A 23,112-nucleotide genomic window follows, 5' to 3' on the forward strand; every position below is an offset into this window, starting at 1 on the left:
ATTAAACAGTAAAATTTTAATTAATAAAAAATATTTCATTTACCCAACTCTCATTTTGTCTATGTCATTCACGACCAATAAAAATAAATCCTTTCTTTTGTCTATTGATTCGTCGCTGCCCCACCGACTGATGTGAAAATTTTCTTAAACATTACAAATGTGATAATATTGTGTGAAAATTACATAGAAACCGAAGAATACAGGATTAACATTATATTAATAAGTACATTTCTTATAAGATAGCTTTAAGAAAGTGAGAGTAATGCAGTCGTAGTATACATCTCTTGCTGATCGTCAAATAGCTTTCGATCGTATTTTCGCACGTCCTATTACAAACAATTGCAAGTTTTTACAGCGAATTAGCTGTTCCCAATATTCGTAATAGTGTAAGAAGTGTAAAAGTGTAGTGGTGCAGTGTGGTGCAGTGCAGTGGTGTCGGTCGAAATGTATCAGTGAGGACGGCGAGTGCCGAGCGAGGGTTCCCGGGTGTCATGTTGGAGACGCGGTCGGTGCGTACCGCTGACTCGGTGTGGGCGAACAAGCCGCTGCCGGCGCCTCACGCCATGGCTAACTCCAGGCACGGGAAGAACACCCAGGTAAAATTTATAATACATCTGTTAAACCAGAAATATCTTACACGAAAAAAATCTAAATCAATACTCAATTCAAAATAATATTAAAAAAATATATCTCTTCTCAGTATAGTATACCTCTAAAATTAGTGATGATAAATATCAAAATGACACCAAGAATTATATATAACAATTAGAGTATATAATTCTTAGTATCATCTAATTATTTATTAATTATAAATAAAAATAATTATTTCTGTATAATGTATGTAATAAATGTAAAACATTTCAACACTGCTATTTCCAGCAATGTTCAATGGCATGTGTTGTAAATTGTAATTACACAATTTATGCTAATGTTAATTAATATTAGTACTTCCTTTGCTCTCTCTTAACTGTATTGTTCTAACCTTCCTAACTTCCTACCTCATATGTGTAGGAGTGTGAAGGCATTGCATAGTGTCTTTGTACATAACTCAGTTAAGGTCAAAATATGTCATTACAAATGCTCAAGGTGTTTAAAAGTTAAATTATGAATTGACTGGAAAATCAAAATGATGAGAATATATATACTGTATAAATTACTTAACAGTACTTAGTTTGTTTTTTAAACTAAGATTAAGATCTCTCATCAAATTCTTGCATATATTTCATATTTTTAACAAGTTTTCAATATGCAATACGAGAGGTATTGCATATGTTTTTTAATTATTGAAAAAAAATCATAGACTAAGTTTTATCAATACTGAATAATTATAATCACAGTCATATGATTAAAATCCTGTAATTTAAACATTTAATGACTTTAAAATAATGAATTCTTATCATAAGGTTATAGAATACATGAGATTTAATTTTTATTAAATTTAAGACATTTAAATCTAAGTTAATATCATTAAATTATGTAACATATGGTAGTTTGTAGACATCCTGTAAAAAGAGTTCTCTCTTTAAAATATCAACTAGGTATGCATAAAATAAGGGGAAAATTTTCTTATAACTGTGAGCAAATAAAACCATCCTTATGAATAGTTTAATATATGATACATATAAAGATGAAATCACTGCTGAAATAACATCCATATAAAATAATTCGTTATGAAACAAATTCCTTATTTTGTCACAAATAAACACCATTAAAAAAAAAGTTATTAGGGATTAGTTATTTATTGCAGAATTAGAAAAGCACATGAAGCTATGACTTTACATTGGATTGGATTATAAATTACACTTAATCAAAATGAAATATGTAAAATTAAGATAGAAAATATTAATGAGATATGTATGTATTGGTAAATGGTCCAATTAATAAACAATCTTATTTAAAAAAATATCTATGAATGTCAGACTTTAGATCAGTTTTGTATAAGAATTTCAATTTAAATATTCAATAACCTGTATTGAAAACTACTACATGTACCTCCTTTTTTTGGGTTGGCTTTCCTCATTTTATTCTGCTTATCTTTTACTAAAAAATTAGCAGTGTATACTTATATTAACTCTCAATTTACTTAATTGAAATAAAAGAACAATAAAATACTTTTATTATTACTAGAATTAACATAAAATGGGAATAGCATGTGAAATAAAGGATTGGCAAATATCTTCAGTTGAATAGTGGTTTTTCTTATAGGTATGTAGATTCAAAATCACTGTTTTGTTTGGTCTATCTAATATTGATTCCAATTTCAAATTGTGATCATATGATAAACCTGACTTTGATTTCTGACAGTTATTTTTTACAAAATGTAGTCAACCATTCATTGAAGATTATATAGTTCTCAATTATCTTTAACACAGGTGCATTCAGTACAGCTTGGCTCAACCTTAGATTTGACACTGGCCAACTAAATGTTTAATGTATCTGTAGTTACACTGGTTCATTCCTCTTTAAATTGGGATACAATAAAATAAGTAATGTATAATAACAGTAGAAAATGTGGTAAACGGTTGTTACTTTACCTACCTTTACTTTAGTAAATATTCATTCTTATTTAGTAGGAAAATATATTAGTTACCTAAGATCTATTAATATTATCATTGAAATGGTTAATGCATTTTGAACTTCTCTCCGACCCCAAATTATGTGCAACCACAGAAATCATTGGGAATAAATTTGATACTTCATTCTTTTAACTTGTGATGATAAAATTTTGACTTTGCCATGAACAATTACCCAATTTGAAACTATAATGATCTATTCACAATAAATTTATAACTCACACTCATTATTATTTACATTTTGTTCATATTTATTTTCATTTATATTATATTTCCACTTAATATACCACTTAAGTTATGAAGTTATTGTGTTTCATCCATTATATAAACCCAGTGTCACTATCACTCATTACCTCCACTGTCCACATTATTTGACAATAATGTCAAATGAAAAGTTAAACTCGGAAATAAAAATACGTGCGTCATTAACTTACTTAGTCATTTTTAGTTTCTGCTTTTTTTTAAAAATATATTTGATTACATACAGCACAAATTAAACAAAATACATTTTTCATCTTCAGGACGATGTGTGCTACGTAGTGGCAAAGTATGACTATGCGGCACAAGGCGCTCAAGAGCTGGACCTGCGGAAGAACGAACGTTATCTTCTCCTCGACGATTCAAAGCACTGGTGGCGCGTGCAGAACGCTCGCAGTCAGTCCGGCTACGTGCCCAGCAACTATGTCAAGAAGGAGAAACCTTCGCTCTTCGATAGGTGGGTTGACTCTAATTTAGTATGTCTCTTTTTCAATAACAATGCAAGGAAAATACATTTACTGACGATGTAATCGTATTACTGTGGGATAAAGAGCGCTCGAAACGAGTTGCATAACTACTTAGATGCACTTTAATATAGCTATATTCAGCGGCCCAAAGACTACCTATCATCTGCTTCATAGCTTATGCAGTAAAATGATTAATTATCGAAAAACATATTTACTAATATGTTGATCAATAGATCATTTTATAATATAGATCTGAATATCATGTATCAGTGTCGTAATCGCGACGGCAAAAAATCTAATGGATGCAAGGTAAAACAAATTTGAAAAGGTGCAATCGCTTCTAACACCCAAATATTACTCATGTTTCAGTATCAAAAAGAAGGTGAAGAAGGGCTCCGGCTCGAAGACGCTGCCGTCCAACAGCTCGCCCGTGCGCGGCGCCGGCCCCGAGTCGCCCGGCGCGCGCCGGCCCGAGCCCGCCGACGCGCTGGGCACGGCCGTCGTCAAGTACAACTACCAGGCGCAGCAGCCCGACGAGCTGTCGCTCACCAAGGGCACGCGCATCCTCATCCTCGAGAAGAGCAACGACGGCTGGTGGCGGGGGCAGTACCAGGGACACACGGGATGGTGCGCGCCTATCCGTTGCATGCTTATCGTTCGATCGTTCGCCGCCGACACCCATTCAACCGTCGAAACTTGTCCAGGTTCCCGTCGAACTACACGAGCGAGGAGGGCGACAACGAGGACACCGTGCATACGTACGCCATGGCCGAGAACGTCCTGGATATCGTTGTAAGTAGTCAAATCCTACGAATCGCATAGGGCCCTGAGGTTGATCGGACTGTACAAGGTGATTAATACTTTGAATTGTCAGCATGTACCGTCGTTCCAGGTGGCCCTGTACTCGTTCACGTCGAACAACGAGCAGGAGCTGTCGTTCGAGAAGGGCGACCGCCTCGAGATCATCGAGCGGCCGCCGTCCGACCCCGAGTGGTACCGCGCCCGGGACAACCGCGGCCAGATCGGCCTCGTGCCGCGCAACTACCTGCAGGAGCTCGCCGACTACCTCACGCAGCCCTACAGGTGAGCGCCGCGCGCGGCTGGCGAGCGCAGTGTCAGTGTGTGAGTGCAGTGCGTGTACTAACGGGCCGCGTTGCAGCGAGGCGGGCGAGGGCGCGGCGGGCGGCGCGCGCGGCGCGGCGGGGCGCGCGTGGTACTACGGCGCCATCACGCGCACGCACTGCGACGCGCTGCTCAACCAGCACGGACACGACGGCGACTTCCTCATCCGCGACTCCGAGACCAATGTGAGCCCGCTCGAATACATTACTGTCCTCTTAGACCGTATTACAACAACAACAACGTCAACAGCCTGTAAATTCCCACTGCTAGGCTAAAGGCCTTCTCTCCCTTTGAGGAGAAGGTTTGGAACATATTCCACCACGCTGTTTCAATGCGAGTTGGTGGAATACACATGTGGCAGAATTTCTATAAAATTTGTCACATGCAGGTTTCCTCACGATGTTTTTCTTCACCGCCGAGCACGAGATGAATTATAAAGACAAATTAAGCACATGAATCAGCGGTGCTTGCCTGGGTTTGAACCCGCAATCATCGGTTAAGATGCTCGCGTTCTAACCACTGGGCCATCTCGACTCACCGTATTGAACAGTATAAATTACTTATAGAATATGTGGACCACCGAGCCACTGTAACATTAATGGCCGACGTCGTAGAGTCGGTGTCGCAGGTCGTGCCTCGGTGGGCCGGTCGAGTGAGAGTGTCCGGCGGCGGTTTCAGGTCGGGGACTTCTCGGTGTCGCTGAAGGCGCCGGGGCGCAACAAGCACTTCCGGGTGCAGGTGGAGGGCAGCCTGTACTGCATCGGGCAGCGCAAGTTCAACACGCTGGAGCAGCTGGTGGCGCACTACCAGCGCGCGCCCATCTACACCAACAAGCAGGGCGAGAAGCTGTACTTGGTGCGGCCGCTACCGCGCGCGCCGCCCACCTGCTGAGCGCCCCGACTCGAGCCTCCGACCTGGAAATACCTCAGTATATCATAGGCCTTATCTTATCTCCATTGCCATGTCAAAATTAACTAATCGATTTCAATTTGTAAATAAACTTCCGTTAGTAAAGTAAGTTTTGCTAAAAATCCGGTAATTTCGTTACGACCTTTTCGAATGTGAAAGTTAGCAATCGATGTTAATGCGTTACTATTTACGACTTTGTCAACGAATTATACAATTACGGTTTGTATAAATTGCGTTACTTCATTTTTTTCTAATAATTTATTAATAGTTAAAAATGAGGCCTAAGCATTTGAGGGCTTTCCCTTTCGTTTGATCTTGGTTAGAGAAGTGCATTTAGTTAAAACAATTGGGTAATGACGTAGTCAATGATAAAGCCACCAAATCTCATCAATCAATCGATCATCAACATCCTAACATTAGACAAGTGCCGCATCGAATTCGTATATTTTAACCTGAAGGCAATTTGTAGGTATAGGGGTAAGATGTTGGACGGACTTATGCATCCTAATCAAGTAAACCAAATCTAATTGGGTTTAGGCAAATTAATTAGTGTAGACGTCGAACGCACACGTAGTGACGTTTTGAAGCTTCAACTTCGAGTTACTTTAATGCGAGCGACACTCGCGTGAACTGCTAGCCAGCCTGCCTGCGAACTGCCGCCGAGACTAATGCTTTAGAAGCATAATTCGATATAGTATAGTATTATAAATCTGTAACAAATATACATTTATTTTTAATGAGGCTTCTGAAGGATTGGTAGTAAAATTTCAAGGTCATTCAATATCTGCCGTTACTAAATGTTGTCAACGCAAATAATTATGAATAATTCTCATAATAATGAAATTGTTTGAAAAATGTTAATTAAAAATTATGAAGTGATGTAAGCGAGAACGTTCACAGACAAAAGTCATAGCAGGTCACGTGCAGTGTCGTCAGATATACATATAGAGTGTTCTATAAACGGGGTGTATACATCCGGAGTCCCCGATAATTATATAATTATGTAGAATAATAAGGCGTTGATACAACGCCAAAATATTATAATTATTACAATAATAAACCAAAAACGGCTTCTTCATTCTCTATTATAAATAAACGTAAGAGCGATTTCTATATCATATTATTTGGTAAGTAATGTAGCGTAATTTTTAAATGTTTTTTTTTTTTATATAGATAAACTGTGTTTTATGTAATGTACTCATAGTCCCATAGTTAGCCTGCGTACACACTGAACAATTTATATTAAAATAACAAGCAAACTTACTCCAAGTGTGTACCCAGACCTAGGGTAATCGACGATGAAGTATGTCCGATTGCGTGCCCGCCGGACCGACGTCGTTCTCTTCTATCGTTTTATTTTAGACGGGAACGGACGCCGTAGTGATGTGACGAATTCGCATAATTCGATTTTTAAATCTATTCGATTTTACAATGTCGATTACTATTGAATACGTAAGCGGAGACCGAATAACGATTACTAGACAAATTTGAAACTTTTAATTAAAAAATATTTCATAGGAGCTATACATTGTCTTAATGTTGATCACTCGAATCGAATCGAATCAGTAATCGATGTATTCGGCTGTACCGACATCGCCGGCGGGGTCTGGGTGTCGGGCGCGCAATGGCCGGCCGTATTGACGCGTTAGTGTAAGCTCAGGTAGGCGAGTGCTTCGTGCGGGCATGTGATATACACTCGTATGTAAAAAACTATATGCATATGCAAATTTGTGATGTTTGGCAAATAAGTTATTATAAGTCACTCGATGGGAATGTCGTTTTGATACGGGGATCTTTTTCTACGATGAGACATAGCAGATAGCATTTATACACGCGAATTTCATAATTTAGATACGATAGAAAAATGAAGGTAAATATTTTATCGACTTGCTTTTAATACGAGGACGGTACAGTTGAGCGCTCATTTCCATACGATATTGTCTATGATTGGTTCCGGTTTCGCATCTGTTATTGCCTTATTTTCATACTTTTGTCACAAATTAAACTTTAATTTAAGAATACCATTTAATTTAAAACTGTTTCCCATTGTTTTGAAGGGTATGATGATGATCTTAGAATGGATTTTAATATATTTACAACGAACTAGGATAATCCCAAACGTGAATGTGTCGCGCAAGTTTAAATTATACGAATGTTTTATTTTCTTATATATATAATTTTTTATTATTTTTTTATTATAATATAATTAATGTTCGGGAAAAACAACTCTTGCTTAAGTTATGTAATTATTATATATTTTTACAAATACTTTTACTGTATTCATTAATAGTATTTAAGGGAACTGAGCTTTTAAAAAAAAAACTAATGTTTCAAGTTGGTTTCAGTTTGTATATGACACTGCAAAATCGCTCATTGTATTTAGTTTAATTAAGTTTATTCAATCGTTTAGGGAAAAGTGATTAGTCTAAAAATATTGTAAATATTCTCGTAAAATTTAAACTAGCGCGTCTGGATTGAATCTCGCGGTCCCGCGACGTGACTGTCGCTAGTCAACACGCCGACATCACAAACGCCCCCCCCCCTCACACACACACACACACCACGACATTGCACACTCACACATTCATCACGATGTTCCAAGAAAATGCCCTATTATGTTGTTATACAAAATTCTTGATAGGCTGACGCCCTTCATTGTAGTGTTAGACTTTTAGCCGCGTTTCCATAAAAAAATCGTCAATTTGCATTGTCACCACGCGTTAGTGATACAATTTCTATAACTAACATTGTGTAATGGAAGATTGCAACATTGCAACTTCAGAAATTGCTGTTTACTTAATTGAAAACGCCGCTATACCACACATTACATTATAATCACCATTCAGTCCCTCTGATCATTACATAATTCAAATAGCCCTTACTCAACAATACTTCGTGTTGATTTACTCAATACTTAGCAATGCAATATGACGGCATGTATATTTATTATTATCTGGAGTGGATACAGATAAAATAATAGTCGCATATTTTTATGTTATCTGTAAAATAGAATCCCTATAAGTGTTCATTATATTTTATTATCTGTAAGTAAAGTTTATTTGCGGCAGCTTTTGTGTTGTTTTTAAGACATTTCTTTAGAAATTCTTTAGCAAATTATATCGACTCGACTTTCAGTATTCTATTATTCTTTTTGTAATGTTATTTTGTACTTTATTTCGGTTGTGTCGCTTTTACTACTTTTACAAAAGTCCCTGTTCCCTTTGAGCCGGGAAAATGTTCGATTTTCGTGCCAAATCGATCATTTAATTAGAAAAATAACTCCAAAAAAAAAAGAACATAAAAATGCATCCTTCATTAATTATTCTTTTTGATAATTATCATTGTAACCATAACACTTAGGTAGTTTATCAAATTTTCCATACGAATTTACCGACGAGTTTTGAATTTATCTATTTAGATAAACATTACTCATATGTTACGGTAAACCATAATTTAATGAACCTTTCACGAATCCAAGTAAGTATGACGTTAGAGTCCGCCGCTAATCACTCCAACGAAACGGGACGATTTATTTTTCTACGATTGTTTGTTTCCAGCTGTAACGAAAGCACCAAGTGTAGACATCTTGTATGCGAACGTAGCATTAAGGTTATCGTACGCTGTACATTTGTTAGTCGAATATGTTTTTAATGTTTATTATTTTGAAACTTGCATTTATTGAATTTCCATTTATAAATAAATCTTATAATTTTTTTTGTACATTTTGTTTTGGATATAATCATTCTCAAGGCGTCTATTCGACGACACGCTGGTTTATAATGTGATACGTTTGGGGTATGACTTGGTTATTCAAATTGAACCGCATTCCTAAACACTTATAATATATACATATATGTAATAATTAATTGCTAGTCAGGATTCGACTACGAGACGGCATTGCAAAGTCATATCTCAAAGCGGAGGGATCGTAAGTTACTAGATCTTTTTGATATATTTATTACGTTTTATACTCAATATTGTAATTAGTTTTTAAATGCGAGATAACTCACGTAATTTAGAAATTTATTAGGAACAAATAGATGTATAGGTATATCTCGAGCCGATGGTCACCATAGCCGCCATTCGTCCGGTACACCACGTTAATCGCTTATTATTAATTAAAGTAAGTCTTCCCATGAAAATGAAGTCATAACCGAAAGTATACTTGGGGCGGCACTGGAATATTATGTATTATTGAAAATGATAATTAAAGTATAGTGTAAATTTATTATTGTTTGAGTGTCTGTGTGGATTTTGTGTAAAGATTAAAAATTTAAGTACACAGATAAATTGCTGACTTTATTTTCTAACGCTTTATGAATAAACATTGCCACGTGGTCAGAAATTAATGCCGACTTACATTCCTACGCTTTTCACCGTCTGTCTTAATTTAATCTGCGAGTGATTGTTTGCGGTACGTCGTACCGACCGCTCGCGCCGTTTCAGACTAATCTAAATGTAACATGATCATTGATTCGATAGTAAATATAGGTTTAGATTATAGAGTGATTCGGTTTTTATTTTTATATTGCTCAACAAAGTATATTTTTTATTTGTATGTAACCACGCGTTTGTATGTTTTCGTGTATAATTATCTGATGTAACGAGCATATTATGATACCAATGTAAGTGCAGTGTATAATATTTAACATTATAATTTATTTATTAATTTGCCAACTGTGTTTCCTTTTTATCCTTTCCATATTTAAAAAGTATTTTTAAGGTTTAATCTACCAATCCGCATTGGAGCAGTGTGCTGGATTATGGTCCAAACCTTCTCTTTCAAGGGAGGCCTTTTCAGCGGTGGGAAATTTAAAGGCTGTTGTTGTTTTTTGTTTTATTATATGACAAAGGCCTAATTATAGAATGAATTGACTTAGATCTACGTCTAAGGAGTCAGTTGTAAAACGGAATATGATTTGGGTTTAAAAAAAATGTTTGTTGCATTTAAAATATCTGGGTATTCGATTAAATATAGATAGTAATAGCGTTACGACTATAAAAGTAATCTACTGTTTTGATAGCGCTTTAAATAGTGTGCGATATTGTGCTCAGCTATTCTGTAAGCGAGGTAAAATATATAATCAAAGTCTTAATAAAACAAAGAAAAGCAATGAAGCTGACATACAAGTCGTAACTTTAAGGTTGTAAGGTCAAGCTCGAGGGCTAGCATCAAATGAGAAAATTAAAAATCAACAAGGATCTATATTAGATGAGAAGCAAATTTGACCGTACTAATAGAAAATGATAGAATAAATGCTGAGTTATAAGTAGTGTACACGATTAACCAGTAAATTAACTATATACGGTGAGCTGTTTATATTCTACGTAAGTAAATACCCTATAATTATAGCAATTACCACGAACATTCTCTTATGGTAGTCATGGTAAACATTAAACAGTAACTAGGTATAACATGAACTCATAGTAACGTATCTAATCGATTTAACCATTGCTCGTGTTTGGGTCTAAAAGTCGTCTTCATTTAAGTGTTTGAACCGTAGATATAATGTTATCTCGGAGAGAAATGTTACTGGTGCAGCCGTGGCAAGTTCGTCGATACAAGGACCATCGACAAAAGGTGCTTCAATTTGTGATATATTTTAAGTTGCACTTTTGCCATCTCATAGGTATTTCATTGATCCCTTTACTAAAAGAGCCATGGAGGTGAGAATCAATTATCTCTTTGAAGGTGGTTTGGACTATGGCATCGGTCAGTCGATTTTTTTTTCCTATAAGAAATTTTCCAAATTCCGGAAAACAAATAGTAACCTGATCGAGCAAAGTTCAGGGAGTACGGTATGTACTATCGTACAGTATCAATTTTTCATCACAAGTAATAATTCTATTTAAAATATCTTCATTATTATGTCGGTTGAGCAAAGTAAACTGTCGACGCGTGTTTGCAAGTTCGAATCACTCAATTCATGAGGTGCCCATCGTTAAAGTTTGTTACTTTCCTTTATGCTTGGAGTGGTTACATACGGTTTTACCTCTTACCCCGAAGTCTACAACTATGTATGTAGTGCTTTGTAATGTATCCGCTTTTATATTATATTTTAATTCTTTATTTTCCTTCGGCTGTCCAGCTTCAGCTGTCCACAGCTAACTTACGGTGGACAGCTAAAGGTCGAAATTTCCAGAACGAAAACGTTGAAACCAATAAAGTATCCTGCTTTCTTTGGTGACACTAGCGCCGTACACATCATTAACCCTTCGAGTTGTTTTTGAGGGACTGGTGCCGCTGGTGGTAATATTTCAAGTTTCCAATTGTGCGGTAATAAACGACGCCAAAAAAACATAATGAGTAAAATATCAATGAAAAGCCAGTTACAAAACTTAAATGTACAAGTTAAACGAATTTGTAAATTTGAATTTGGAATTCTTAACCAATGAGTGCTACACTAACGCTAATTTCATTTGTAAGGACCTAATATCTCCTACAATAGGGTACTATCGGTGGTGAAATATAAATTGTGATAGTTGATAAAACATAAAGATTATATAGAAATATACTTAAAAATTCTGATTTTGAGTCATATAATCATATTAAAATTAAAATAAGCATATTATTACTTTATTAACCGACTTCAAAAAAGGAGGAGGTTCTCAATTCGTCGGGGCCTTTTTTTATAATATTAAATTAGGAAGTCATAATTTTAATCTATAAAAACACGGGCCACCATGGTGTGACGTAAGTGCGGCAAATACGGTCAGTTCAGTGTTAAGTTATGAACAGCTAAACTATATAACTATATCGACTAACTTCAAGGATTTACTTTAACATTAAATAAAAAAAACAAAGTAAATTTTATTTGTACGTGTTTATTTATTCACAAGCAAACCGGATTTGTAAAAGCTGAATGCCGGTCGTATTTATGAATATGAACTGTTATTTATGCAAGTGTGACGTCACCAAAATGACTGACAGCGTTTTTTGCGGCAATAAAAATAAATTTTAATATTATTTACGGGCAAGAAAAGATGTTTATTTTGGCAAAATATATTTTTGTGGCTTTTTATGAGTATATACAACATTTTGAAGTACTATTAAACACCGTAGACACCAATTTAAACCCTATTTCCAATAGGGTTTAAATTGTTCTCACTAAAATAAGTACATATATAGCTTTCCAAAACACTCATTCCTTACGATTAATTAAATAGGATATCAAAAAGATCCCTTAGATAAAGATATCTTATCCCAAATAAAAGACAGAAAATATAAAATACCTGCTGAAACTGAGGCTTTACCCGCTCTTTATAAATCACAAACTTCTAACCGTCATTTTACCCTTTTAGAGATGGAAATTCGTAAAATCCTAACGGATGTCTACATCCTGTCGTAATAACATGCAATCTAGATGTCAGTCGTCGGCCACCGCGGGCAGTGGCGTAGCTGGTTGAGGAAAGGCCCCGGTGCACAGAAAAAGAATCAGGTCTTCACCCCCTCTTTCCCATCCCCCTTCAACTAATAATTACCCTTTAAGAAGCTTAAGATTTAGTTTAATGGCCCCCTGAGCTCGGGGGCCCTGGTGCACTGCACCGCCTGCCCTACGATAGTTACGCCATTGACCGCGGGCCGCATCGAGTCATGCGAGTCCCCGTAACCGGCGGGCGTGTGTCGCAGGTGGCGTGCGCGCGCGCGGCGGTGCAGGCGGGCGCGCCGGCGCGTCGCGCGCACGTGGCGCTGAAGCTCAAGAAGTGCCAGCGCGAGCGCGAGCGCCGCGACAAGCTGTGCGCCGACAACTTCAGCCTGCTGCAGCGCCTCGCGCGCCTCATGGCAGTCAACCGCCTCGACAACCACTGGGACCGCCCACTGCCCAAGTACGCTTGCTCCACTAGTACCTACTAATTTATATGCCAAAACAAAAGCCCTAATAAAACCATTGCTAAGGTTTAAGATATGTGATATGGATTAATATTCCCCATTGAAACATCTGTTTTTCCTACTTAAATAGTAATGTATATGGCGAATGCTGTGTAACGTTTAGTAATAAATATTACACTCGCCTATTTGTATATAGGTGTCATAAGAAAATAATGATATATTTGTATGTATAAAGTATTTTCATGACACTTGTTTTGGATTTAATAAAAATAATGACAAATCTGCGCTTAATACAAAAATACTTCTCAAATAATTGACTGATTCCCATAGCTTCCACCAGAAAGTGGGCCTGTTCCGCGCGAGCGGCGCCGGCGTGGCGCGGCGGGCGGAGGCGCCCCCGCGGGCCGAGGCGCCGCCGCCCGTCAGGTGCTACGCTTGCGAGCACCGGAAAAAGGTCCCGTGGTGTATTTTGTTATCATACCAATTTAATTATTCACTAGCTGTGCCCGCGACCTTGTATGTGGTTGAATTTAAATACATATATATATTGTAGCCTAAGTTACTCCTCATTATATCAGATATCTGCCAATGAAAGTCCCGTTAAAATCGGTCCAGCCGTTCCCGAGATGAGCCGGTACAAAGAGACAGACAAACAAAAATTGTAAAAAATGTTATTTTGGTATATGTACCATATATATGTATATACATTACTCAAGTAAGAAAAGTCTTAGTAAGAAAAGTCTATTTTAATATTATAAACAGACACTCCAATTTTATTATATGTATAGACTAAATTCGTTTTGAAGGATAAAGTCCAGTATAAAATTTTTAATACCGAAAATATATATGGAAAAAATTCAGATTCTAACACTAAAACAAACTTTGTATATAAGTTATATGTATTGCTCAATGTAAAGTGAACTGTAATGTTCTTTGAGTAATTAAAGTCCTTTAATCTGGAGTATAGCTCCCTTCAAACGAAGTAGTCAAACATAAGAAAAGGAAAATCACTGATTTTTTTCAATCTAGACGATATGTCAAATATATTTATTTATCTGTACTCCTACATAGACTGGAAAATAATTAATAATTTTAATTATTACTATCAAAGTGAATAAACCTGAATTTACTAATAAATATAAAGCGTGTGAAGAACAAGGTGTATTATCTCTTTGACTACCGAAATAATTCAAAGCAGCAACAACTAACGTTAACAACATTCATTACAAGTCTAAGAACGTAAAGATGTCTTTCTTTTCCAGGCGAACAACACTTTCGAAACACTGGAGGATGAACTCAAGCTGCCTTCAATATTTTAATGTGAAAATGATTAAATAAAATACAAGTAATATTGGACAGAATTTATTGATATATAGTTACAAATGGGTTCAATGTCAGAACATAATTTCACAACTATAAAAGGCGACACGCCGGCCTTTCGCCGACGACGGTCGCTTCCGGGTTAAAAATCGAAACATAAATACTATGTTATATCAAAAGCATATCTTCGGTAAGCGGAGTACACGCTCGCGTACGTCGCGGCACTTAACTTTAAAGCTATCCACTTCTCGTCCTCTCTATAATATACGAAAACGAAAAACAAAATGAAACATTTTCAAACATCACAATAGAGTCGTATCACTCGCGCCTCGCCCCGAACCTCTCGCCGGATAACGCTCGATTATCGATATCTGACGATTTTAGAAAACGAATAACAATCGATTACATGTAAACTAGAGTCGCTCGTGAACTCACCGGAACCTACTATGATACACTATCGGCTCCGCTAGCCGGGCTGCAGCGAGCGCAATCAAATATCCCTATGAATTGAATACCAACATGAAGACGGGCGGCGCTCGGGACGCCCGTCGTAAAACATTTTAACAATGGTTCACGCGCACGGCCGCTATAAATGTTACTCTGGACTGTAATTTTTACAAATTTAGCCACCGACCGATCCCGTCGTTAACGTTACTCGGACACGATTCTATTATGACGAGTCAATCGAGTACCTGTATCGGCTCGCAGGCAATTAATTGAATATCGTAAGAAAGTTTTGCATTTCATAACACATTTCATCGGAAGCTCATCGATTAACCGTCGACAAATAGATTCGCATGCAGTTTAATTCATTAGTGAGTCGTGAACCCAGCCGCAGCGCCCTCGCGCCACGGCGGCGGTGACGGTGACGGTGGTGACGGCGACGGCGGTGGCGGCGGTGACGGCGGCGACGCGGTGGTGTCGGCGCGACGGCGCGTTCAGAAGCGGAAGGCGTCGTGGTTCGCCGGCTCGAAGGCGAAGGCCTGGTCGACGGCGGCCGGAACCAACGTCGCATCCTCCTCCTAGAAATAATTATGAGTTTAATATAACAAACGCTCCGGCTTAATAGACAATATTCTATATGATGCTTCTTTGTAATATCGATGTATAATATTGCAACAATACGACTAGTTTCGAAAATCCTCGCACTAGTGAAGACCGACCTCTGCGGCGAAGTACTGCTCGATGATGTCGTAGGCCATCTTGTAGATCTCGATCTTCTCGTGTCCCTGCAGCTCCTCTATCTTGTCGATGCCGCCGCACTCCTCGATCATGGTCGCGACTTGCTCGGCGCTGTCGCCCGCCATCTTCAGCATGTTGCTGAGTCCGTCCAGCACCACCTGATACGACAACACTTGTTTATAATATTCCTTGTAACTAATTAGTTGGATGATCATTAATGTATTTTAAGTTTGCAAAACTATTATAACTTAAGTAAGTAAATATATAAATAAGATCTACTACCTAAACTGTGTACAAAACGAAACCTTTAACAATATTTTGTTTTCTGGGCATAAAGATGATCTATAACGGAGACATTGACTGATTCTTTGCAGAAATCACCATAATTAACTATCAACTGTCTAATTTTAACAAATAAAACTTTTGAAGGTAGTAAAAACATTGTTTGATTATGTTGAGTATGAACACAAAGCTTTAAAGAGACAGCAAGTTTTATTCAATATGAGGTGAGAGTAAAAATAAATGAATGTAAATAAATTATTGTTCAACTTACATTGATGACCTGTGTGTCCTTGCACGAGAGCAGGTTGCAGAAGGGCGGGATGACTCCGCACTGTATGAGCGCGGCTACCTGCTCCTTGGAGCCGCTGATGCTGAGGTTGGAAACGGCCCACGCCGCCTCCTTTTGCGTCTGGAACTCGCCCTTGCTGAGATTTTCCACGATCTTGGGCAGCAGTCCCGCGTCGATGACGGCCTGTACTTGCTGCTTATTACCCGCTGTGATGTTGGACAGGAACCAGACCGCCTCCTTGCAGATCTTCTCTTTCTATTGATTCACAGATAACTTTTGTTACTGTCCAGATTATCACGGTTTTATTGCTTTTTATATATATATATATATATATATATATATATATATATATATATATATATATATATATATATATATATATATATATATATAAAAAAATGATAAAGATAATCTTATACACCATTTTATGACATGTTATTAATGCATGCTAAAATAACTCTAACATAATGAAATTTCTTTGGGAATACATGAGCTGTTTAGAGGGACTGACTTCCATTGAAATTAGTGAGACTGAGCTTTCCACAAAAATAGATTCTTATTTGCTATTAAACAGCCTCCTTAAGAGGATAGGAATCCTTTGACTAGGATGTTTATAAGGTTTTACTGATCCAATTCATTGTGCATAATGAGAAAAATCATACATGAGACTAAAACTATTGCTGTGAAGAAAATACTTACTGGATGTGACAATAAGGCCGGGAAGTGAGATAGGGCATCACAATTGAGCACAACTTGCGTCTGTTCATCTGTTCCTGTTACAATGTTGCCCACAGCTCTGAGAGCAGCTGTCTGCGTTTTAACCTCCTTGTGTGATAGCAGCGGTATCAACTTTGGGACTATACCAGAATCAATAACCATTTGGATTTGTTCATTACCTCCATCTGTTAAATAACTAATTGCCCAAACTGTGTCTACTAAGATCTGAAATAAAAATAAACATAGGATTAATATTTACAAGTTTTCTTGTTTCAATTGACTTTTTTTAGGGTAATTAAGTAGCAAATTAGACAGAGTGACTTGCATTCGACCAATATTTGAGATAATTATATTGCTTCTCTAGTCATTTTGATGTGAAAAATATTGAATTAAATCTAACAGTTGTCAATTTTTATTTTGTGTAATGTAGTTTACGAAATATATTGATAATGTCTCAAACTTTCTTTCAAAATCCCAAGAGTATGTTGGACCTAAGTAACTGGTAATACTATAAAATACTTTTAAAGCCAAGAATATAAATACACAAAATAGCTTTGGCAAAATTGCCATTTGTATTGTATTATATTGTACAAAAACTGTAATCAGATTTGACAAAACTATAAAATTTGCTTTATTCTTTTTATCCACACTACACATTAGAACAATATTAAGGTGTTTGAAATTAAAAGAATATTTCAAAATAAAAAAAAGTCTGATAAATGCTTTTATAAGACTAGATTTAACTATTGTGCTTATTAAAATAAACACATTTTTACTTGAATACATTAATCAATGGATCAATTTGCAAAAATAAACATATCTTTTCTTTGTTTTTGAGAATTATCTTTGAAATACAACATAATTAGACTCAGCCAATGCTTATTTAGGTTAATTGTACTTTTATTTATATATTCATGTCATATTTTTAAACAATATATTATGTTAATGTCATAGGTAGTAAATTATTAAATTATTGTAATAATTTAGATTTTGGTCACTTGCTACCTGTCACCAACTTGCATGATGTAAAAAGTAACTATAACTGTTATGCAATTTTGTTATTTATTTGAATGTTTTTATTTGTAAATAGAGACAAGCAAACTTACATTGGTGTCCGTGTGTGTAATGAGCATGTTCAGGGCTGGCAAAATTTCCTGAATAGTCTTGACTGGTGGTGGTGGATCCTTACTTCTACACAGGTTCACAATAACCCATGTCACATTGCGAAGGAAGGAAATGGGGATGTCTGGCTTAATGAAGCTAAGAAGGGGTTTGACCACTCCTAGTTCGACAACCAAGTCTCGCAGTACTGGGCCATCACCGATAATGTTACCAAGGGCCCATACAGCCTGTTCACACACATTCTCGTGAGGGGACATGAGCAATTGCAGGAAGAGAGGCACCGCACCGGCGTGAACAACTTTGTTGGTCTGTGCAGACGTACCGGACGCGATGTTTGTTAAGGCCCATGCAGCTTCAAATTGTAGGGTCGGATTATCCGTCCTCGAAAGGCACTGAACGAGTATAGGCAGTATTCCAGTTCTAATCAAGTCGTCTATAGGAGGATTCTTATCGGAGGACAACAGTTTCCTACATTGCTGAACGGCTGCCAACTGCGCTGCGGGGTTTTCAACGTTAGCTGCTTTCATAACCAACTCCTGCAAGTCGGTAGATGCCAGTGTCCTATCGATGTCATCCTCGTCTGTTGAGTAGCTAACGGGAACATTTCTTCGTTTTTGTAGCGTTTCTTCCCTTTTATTCTTCCTTAATTCGACTGTCACTTCGTTCCTCCGCCTGCGCATTTCCTAAAATAACCCACGCAAACATGTTATCCAGTTAGATTGTTATTTTCATATAAATAATTTTATGTTCGTATTTTTTATTTGTATACTTACATCAACATCTTTGCCAGTATTCTTGAAAACATGCATGCGGTGTTTCATTTGGTCAGTCGCCATTTTATTGTGATCGTAGTCGTGGTGGCCAAATGATTATACGTAGTACACAATGAAATAAAGAAACAATTTAAAAGAATAATGTAGATAACTAATCAAACATGTTTTAACGTCACTATAAGCGTTGGTGATTCATTAACCTCTCCATAGAATATTCCACAAAACGAAACCGTCCGTTTTCTTCCTATGTTCTTGAATTCTTTCTTTTTTAATGCCATAAATAATTTATTTTACATCTTTCTATCAAAATTTGTCTATGGTATTTTAAGCTGTATACATAAAGAAACTTAATTAGTTATTATATAGGCTACGTATGCACAATATAATTTAGAAAAATAAATATTAATATCATTAATTCTATTATATTTTATAGTAATTTGTATGTAATTTAATAGATGTATACGAAATTAATTATGATCACATTCGACTAATATAAACTAGAAAGGTGTACGTTTAAAATGAGAGTTTTTTTATGTACCTACAAATAAAACTTAATATTTGTTTTTTTTAATTTGATGTTATTTTGACAGAGATATTTTTTTTCTAACAAACAAATTTTACTTCTTAATATTATTAATATAGAATACAGATGAATGTAATGACAATTAGTAATATTCTTCAAAAAACATTTAAAAATATATATTAACAATAAAATATTATAAGTTTTTATAATAACTAGTAAATTTACAAATGGTTACGATACTACTTATTGGGGTATCTTTGTTTACATTTAGATTTTCAGCTGGCAATCATTTATTAGCCAGTTAACAGTCAACACTGTTTTGATTTGCTTTCTCAACGATCAATACAATAAAATTAATACGGCGGATCTGCAGATTCTTTCTGAAATATTTTCCATTTAATTCTTGTACTGAAGAAGTAATTAACCATGACTGTTTTAACAAAACCAAGTGCTATTATTAAGAAACCGGAGATAATTACTGATGCTCCTTTAGTTGAAAAACCAATCGGTGACGAGGTGCGTATTAACTAATTTTTTATTTATTATTTTTCGAAAAATCAAATAAATTATTATTAATTCCTCGAGTAAATTTATATTTATATTAGTCGCTTAAATACTGTAGAAATCTTTTTTATAAGTCCTTTTATGTCCATAGTGAAATAGAGAGTAAAATCAATACTTTCTTTGATTGACTTATATGCGTATACCTTAAAGAAATAATAAGTATAATATCGATCTCCAATTAATATTGAATACTCGTACTAGAAGTAAATTAATGAGAAGATATATCATCCTAACAATAATATGTGCAACTGCGCTTCATTTCCGCAATACATATATTTATATATATAGGTAGGTATATAGTGTCTCGCCCTTTTTACATTTAAACGTAATGCAATTGGCGAATACATCGAGGAACTAATTATTAGACTATTTAAGGCGATTAAAAAGTTTTTGAATTGAAACACATTCTTGTGGATATTCTGAACACTGTATAAACTATCATTTTGATAACACTGCTTTGATATTTAGGAAAAAATTGAAATACATTCAAGTCCCGAATGGCCGAAGCGTTCATCCAATGGAGTGATGTGTTTATCGCTTACTGCAACTCTACTTGCTCTACTGGGTTTCACCGGTGGTCTCTTGCTGTGCCGAGATATGTTGAGGCCTACAACTATCCGTCGCTACCAGGGCTACTGCTCCATACCGATTCCGAGTGATGACAAAGAGGTTTTAATTATTTATTAATAATTTTTAAGAGTGTAAAATATTTGTTTTATCAACTTATAAGTTTAAAAATGTCAACATAAACAGCAATTATGACTGCTTTGTAAACAGGATATTACTAATATCATGGTCTCATATAATTCAATTCAAATGCTGTTAATAATAAATATTAGTTTCATATTTCATAATACAAAACAATCCAATGAAATTCTATATTGTTGATGTTTGAATAGAGAGTTGTATTTAAGTTATATGAATGTTTATGTGAATATTTGTTCATTATTATTGCTTTAAATTCTTGATTGCTTTATAGTGGGATCTTTTGAATGGTACATATAACATATATCATATAATATAGTTTATTTATGAATTATATCAGTTTTTGTAAATTTCTATTACATTAAACATTAATGAAAAATATCATTAACATTATGTAACTGTTAATGATATTTTAAATATTTAAGAATAACAATAATCAATCAGACAATCGACCCTGGTTTCCGCTCGCTGCCGCTGCAGTGGTCGACCGACGACATCCAGCTGATCAACGCCGAGCACTCCGGCACCGACGAGCTGGAGGACGCGCTGCACGAGGAGCTCGACATCGGGGACACCGTCGAGAAGATCTCCGTCGTCAACAACGGCCACCGCGTCAACTTCATACACGACTTCAACGACAACACCACCGGTCAGTCAATAATATACGCACCAGACACTAGGCTCGTAGCATATATATATAACGGCAACTAACTTACGCCTCGTCACTCACGTCTAGTATTAATGAAGGTCGCCCGCTAAGTAATCAAACGTTGGCCCGCCTCGGCCCCGTCCAGGCATAATCGACGACGACCGCTGCTTCGTGATGGAGCTGGAGCCGGAGCTGGTGCTGACGCCGCAGCTGTTCATCTCGGGGCTGCAGAGCGGCGCGCAGTTCGACGTGTCGCGCGTGCGCAGCTCGCTGCGCGCCGCGCTTCCCGCGCTCACGGAGCTGCGGCGCGCCGCCGCCGAGCTGGCCGCGCGCTGCGCGCAGCGCCCCGTGTACCGCCTGCACCGCGACCAGGCCAGTGCGTACCAGCCGTTCACGACTGACCACGAGCGTTTCCTGCTCTCTGCTAAAATTGATATTTTTGTAAATTGTAGTCCGCAAGCGGTCAGCCGACGAGCCGACTCACGACTACATTCAGTTCTCGGGCCGGCACGTCGAGGAGATCAAGATCGACAACCTGCCGGAGATCCTGGAGTACGAGAGGCAGAACAAAGCTTAAACTACCAACTTTGTGGACGTAGGGTATTCGGCGGTGCGAGTTCGATACAATTACCCGGCTGAGTATTATGCCTTCTTATTATTGACTGTATCCTAAATTGGTGCCACTACTAGGTATCGATATCTGTCCATCTATTTTACTAAAGTGGCACAGTAAAAACAAAAAAAAAATTGGTAACATCTATTGGAATCTAAACGACTTATAAAAGTCACAAGTAACTTTCCTATATAGCTTAGGAGATCGTAGAATTTGTGGTAAGGTAGAGAAAATTTAAAATATATCATCATATTTAAATAAAGAAGACATTCGTCCTTTAAAAACACAGTCGTTGTTTTCTAGGGAATAAATAAATCATAGAAATTTGTTTAAAATTAATTTGAACTGTAAGGTATATGACACAGGAAGGAAATACATAAATATATATCTGTATATGAAGGTGTTATGTAACTACTAGCTATGTAACAGGATGGTAAATATTCCTATGTCCACGACTCATTCTATCTATATGAATGTTTAGAATTAGTTCGTGATACATGTTTCTGCACACTATTATTGTCTATATATAATCCTAGAATATCAATTGGACTATCATTATGGCCATCCTATTAATTTTATTTTATTTAAGCTAAGTCAGTGATAATTTTTCATAATGATGAACATTTTTAAATCATAAAGGGTTGGGAACGAGGGAACATCTATCTATTGATGGGATATAAAGCCCAATATGGAATTCAATATAATCATAATCAAATAAATAAATAAAATAAAATAAGCTTTAGCAATGGAAATCATGTCCTGCTAATATAAAATAAATTACAATGTATTGGTCAATGATAAAAACCGTTCATTAATATTAAAAAACAAAGCTGGCTTTAATCTAAAACAAAGATATTATTTCCTACTCATTAATGCATTTATAATTATTGATTAAATAGAGCTATTTAGTTCCTTATTATGTAAGTGTATTCACTTAATCTAGTGATTTATTAATATATTCCTTAATAAACGCACATAAGTGACATCCATGTAATAAAAGTATATTAAATATTTATCTCTAAGGACCAAGTCCTGAAAATCAAGTCTATGTAAAACCATAGACACGTAGCGGTATCGTTAGGTACCATAGAGAGAAGAATGACGCTGAAAGACGGTTTATCATCTCTACTTGTCTATGGATTATCATCGGTATTACTAAAATTATTAAATTAAGTATCATGTGTTATTTAGTTTGTATTTTAGTTTACTTATT

General features: G+C 36.4%; 4 protein-coding genes across 7 annotated transcripts; 3 read left to right on the top strand and 1 right to left on the bottom strand.

Moving 5' to 3' along the window:
• The first annotated feature begins 84 nt into the window (after positions 1-84).
• On the top strand, positions 85-10,003 carry LOC124530847 (cytoplasmic protein NCK1). Of its 2 annotated transcripts, none has more exons than XM_047105178.1 (7): positions 85-596; positions 3,095-3,288; positions 3,668-3,925; positions 4,003-4,090; positions 4,173-4,381; positions 4,458-4,605; positions 5,099-10,003. In XM_047105178.1, the coding sequence occupies exons 1-7, from the start codon at positions 492-494 to the stop codon at positions 5,309-5,311; spliced, it is 1,215 nt and encodes a 404-aa protein (XP_046961134.1). In that variant the 5' UTR covers positions 85-491; the 3' UTR covers positions 5,312-10,003. The 2 variants fall into 2 exon arrangements, with proteins under 2 accessions (XP_046961134.1, XP_046961136.1); XM_047105180.1 differs by having other exon boundaries at positions 4,191-4,381.
• Positions 10,004-10,768: 765 nt separating this feature from the next.
• LOC124530978 lies at positions 10,769-22,022 on the top strand. Its single transcript, XM_047105351.1, has 4 exons — positions 10,769-10,910; positions 12,960-13,156; positions 13,491-13,614; positions 21,977-22,022. The coding sequence occupies exons 1-4, from the start codon at positions 10,839-10,841 to the stop codon at positions 22,004-22,006; spliced, it is 423 nt and encodes a 140-aa protein (XP_046961307.1). The 5' UTR covers positions 10,769-10,838; the 3' UTR covers positions 22,007-22,022.
• Positions 14,510-19,151, bottom strand: LOC124530812 (importin subunit alpha-4). Its single transcript, XM_047105124.1, has 6 exons — positions 18,846-19,151; positions 18,057-18,755; positions 16,933-17,175; positions 16,216-16,488; positions 15,644-15,820; positions 14,510-15,502 (listed from the first exon to the last, which is right to left on the bottom strand). The coding sequence occupies exons 1-6, from the start codon at positions 18,906-18,908 to the stop codon at positions 15,419-15,421; spliced, it is 1,539 nt and encodes a 512-aa protein (XP_046961080.1). The 5' UTR covers positions 18,909-19,151; the 3' UTR covers positions 14,510-15,418.
• LOC124530813 lies at positions 19,654-22,606 on the top strand. 3 transcript variants are annotated; one of them, XM_047105126.1, is made up of 6 exons: positions 19,654-19,884; positions 20,401-20,601; positions 21,082-21,286; positions 21,432-21,662; positions 21,739-21,894; positions 22,062-22,606. In XM_047105126.1, exons 1-5 carry the CDS (start codon positions 19,795-19,797, stop codon positions 21,861-21,863), a joined length of 852 nt encoding a protein of 283 aa, XP_046961082.1. In that variant the 5' UTR covers positions 19,654-19,794; the 3' UTR covers positions 21,864-21,894; positions 22,062-22,606. The 3 variants fall into 3 exon arrangements, with proteins under 3 accessions (XP_046961082.1, XP_046961083.1, XP_046961081.1); XM_047105127.1 differs by lacking the exon at positions 22,062-22,606 and having other exon boundaries at positions 19,658-19,884; positions 21,118-21,286; positions 21,739-22,022; XM_047105125.1 differs by lacking the exon at positions 22,062-22,606 and having other exon boundaries at positions 19,660-19,884; positions 21,739-22,022.
• Positions 22,607-23,112: the final 506 nt, after the last annotated feature.

The sequence above is a fragment of the Vanessa cardui genome, chromosome 7 (genome assembly GCF_905220365.1).
Source record: "Vanessa cardui chromosome 7, ilVanCard2.1, whole genome shotgun sequence".
Classification (NCBI taxonomy): domain Eukaryota; kingdom Metazoa; phylum Arthropoda; class Insecta; order Lepidoptera; family Nymphalidae; genus Vanessa; species Vanessa cardui.

Coding starts and splice junctions, on each gene's coding strand:
- LOC124530847 (XM_047105178.1), top strand. CDS start 492: ATGTTGGAGACGCGGTCGGTGCGTACCGCTGACTCGGTGTGGGCGAAC. Junction 4,091..4,172: donor AGAACGTCCTGGATATCGTT/GTAAGTAGTCAA, acceptor TTGAATTGTCAG/CATGTACCGTCGTTCCAGGT. Junction 4,606..5,098: donor TCCGCGACTCCGAGACCAAT/GTGAGCCCGCTC, acceptor CGGCGGTTTCAG/GTCGGGGACTTCTCGGTGTC.
- LOC124530978 (XM_047105351.1), top strand. CDS start 10,839: ATGTTATCTCGGAGAGAAATGTTACTGGTGCAGCCGTGGCAAGTTCGT. Junction 13,157..13,490: donor TGGGACCGCCCACTGCCCAA/GTACGCTTGCTC, acceptor TGATTCCCATAG/CTTCCACCAGAAAGTGGGCC. Junction 13,615..21,976: donor CTTGCGAGCACCGGAAAAAG/GTCCCGTGGTGT, acceptor TGCCACTACTAG/GTATCGATATCTGTCCATCT.
- LOC124530812 (XM_047105124.1), bottom strand. CDS start 18,908: ATGGCGACTGACCAAATGAAACACCGCATGCATGTTTTCAAGAATACT. Junction 18,756..18,845: donor ATACTGGCAAAGATGTTGAT/GTAAGTATACAA, acceptor GGGTTATTTTAG/GAAATGCGCAGGCGGAGGAA. Junction 15,503..15,643: donor AGCAGTACTTCGCCGCAGAG/GTCGGTCTTCAC, acceptor AATTATTTCTAG/GAGGAGGATGCGACGTTGGT.
- LOC124530813 (XM_047105126.1), top strand. CDS start 19,795: ATGACTGTTTTAACAAAACCAAGTGCTATTATTAAGAAACCGGAGATA. Junction 20,602..21,081: donor TTCCGAGTGATGACAAAGAG/GTTTTAATTATT, acceptor ATAATCAATCAG/ACAATCGACCCTGGTTTCCG. Junction 21,663..21,738: donor CCTGCACCGCGACCAGGCCA/GTGCGTACCAGC, acceptor TGTAAATTGTAG/TCCGCAAGCGGTCAGCCGAC.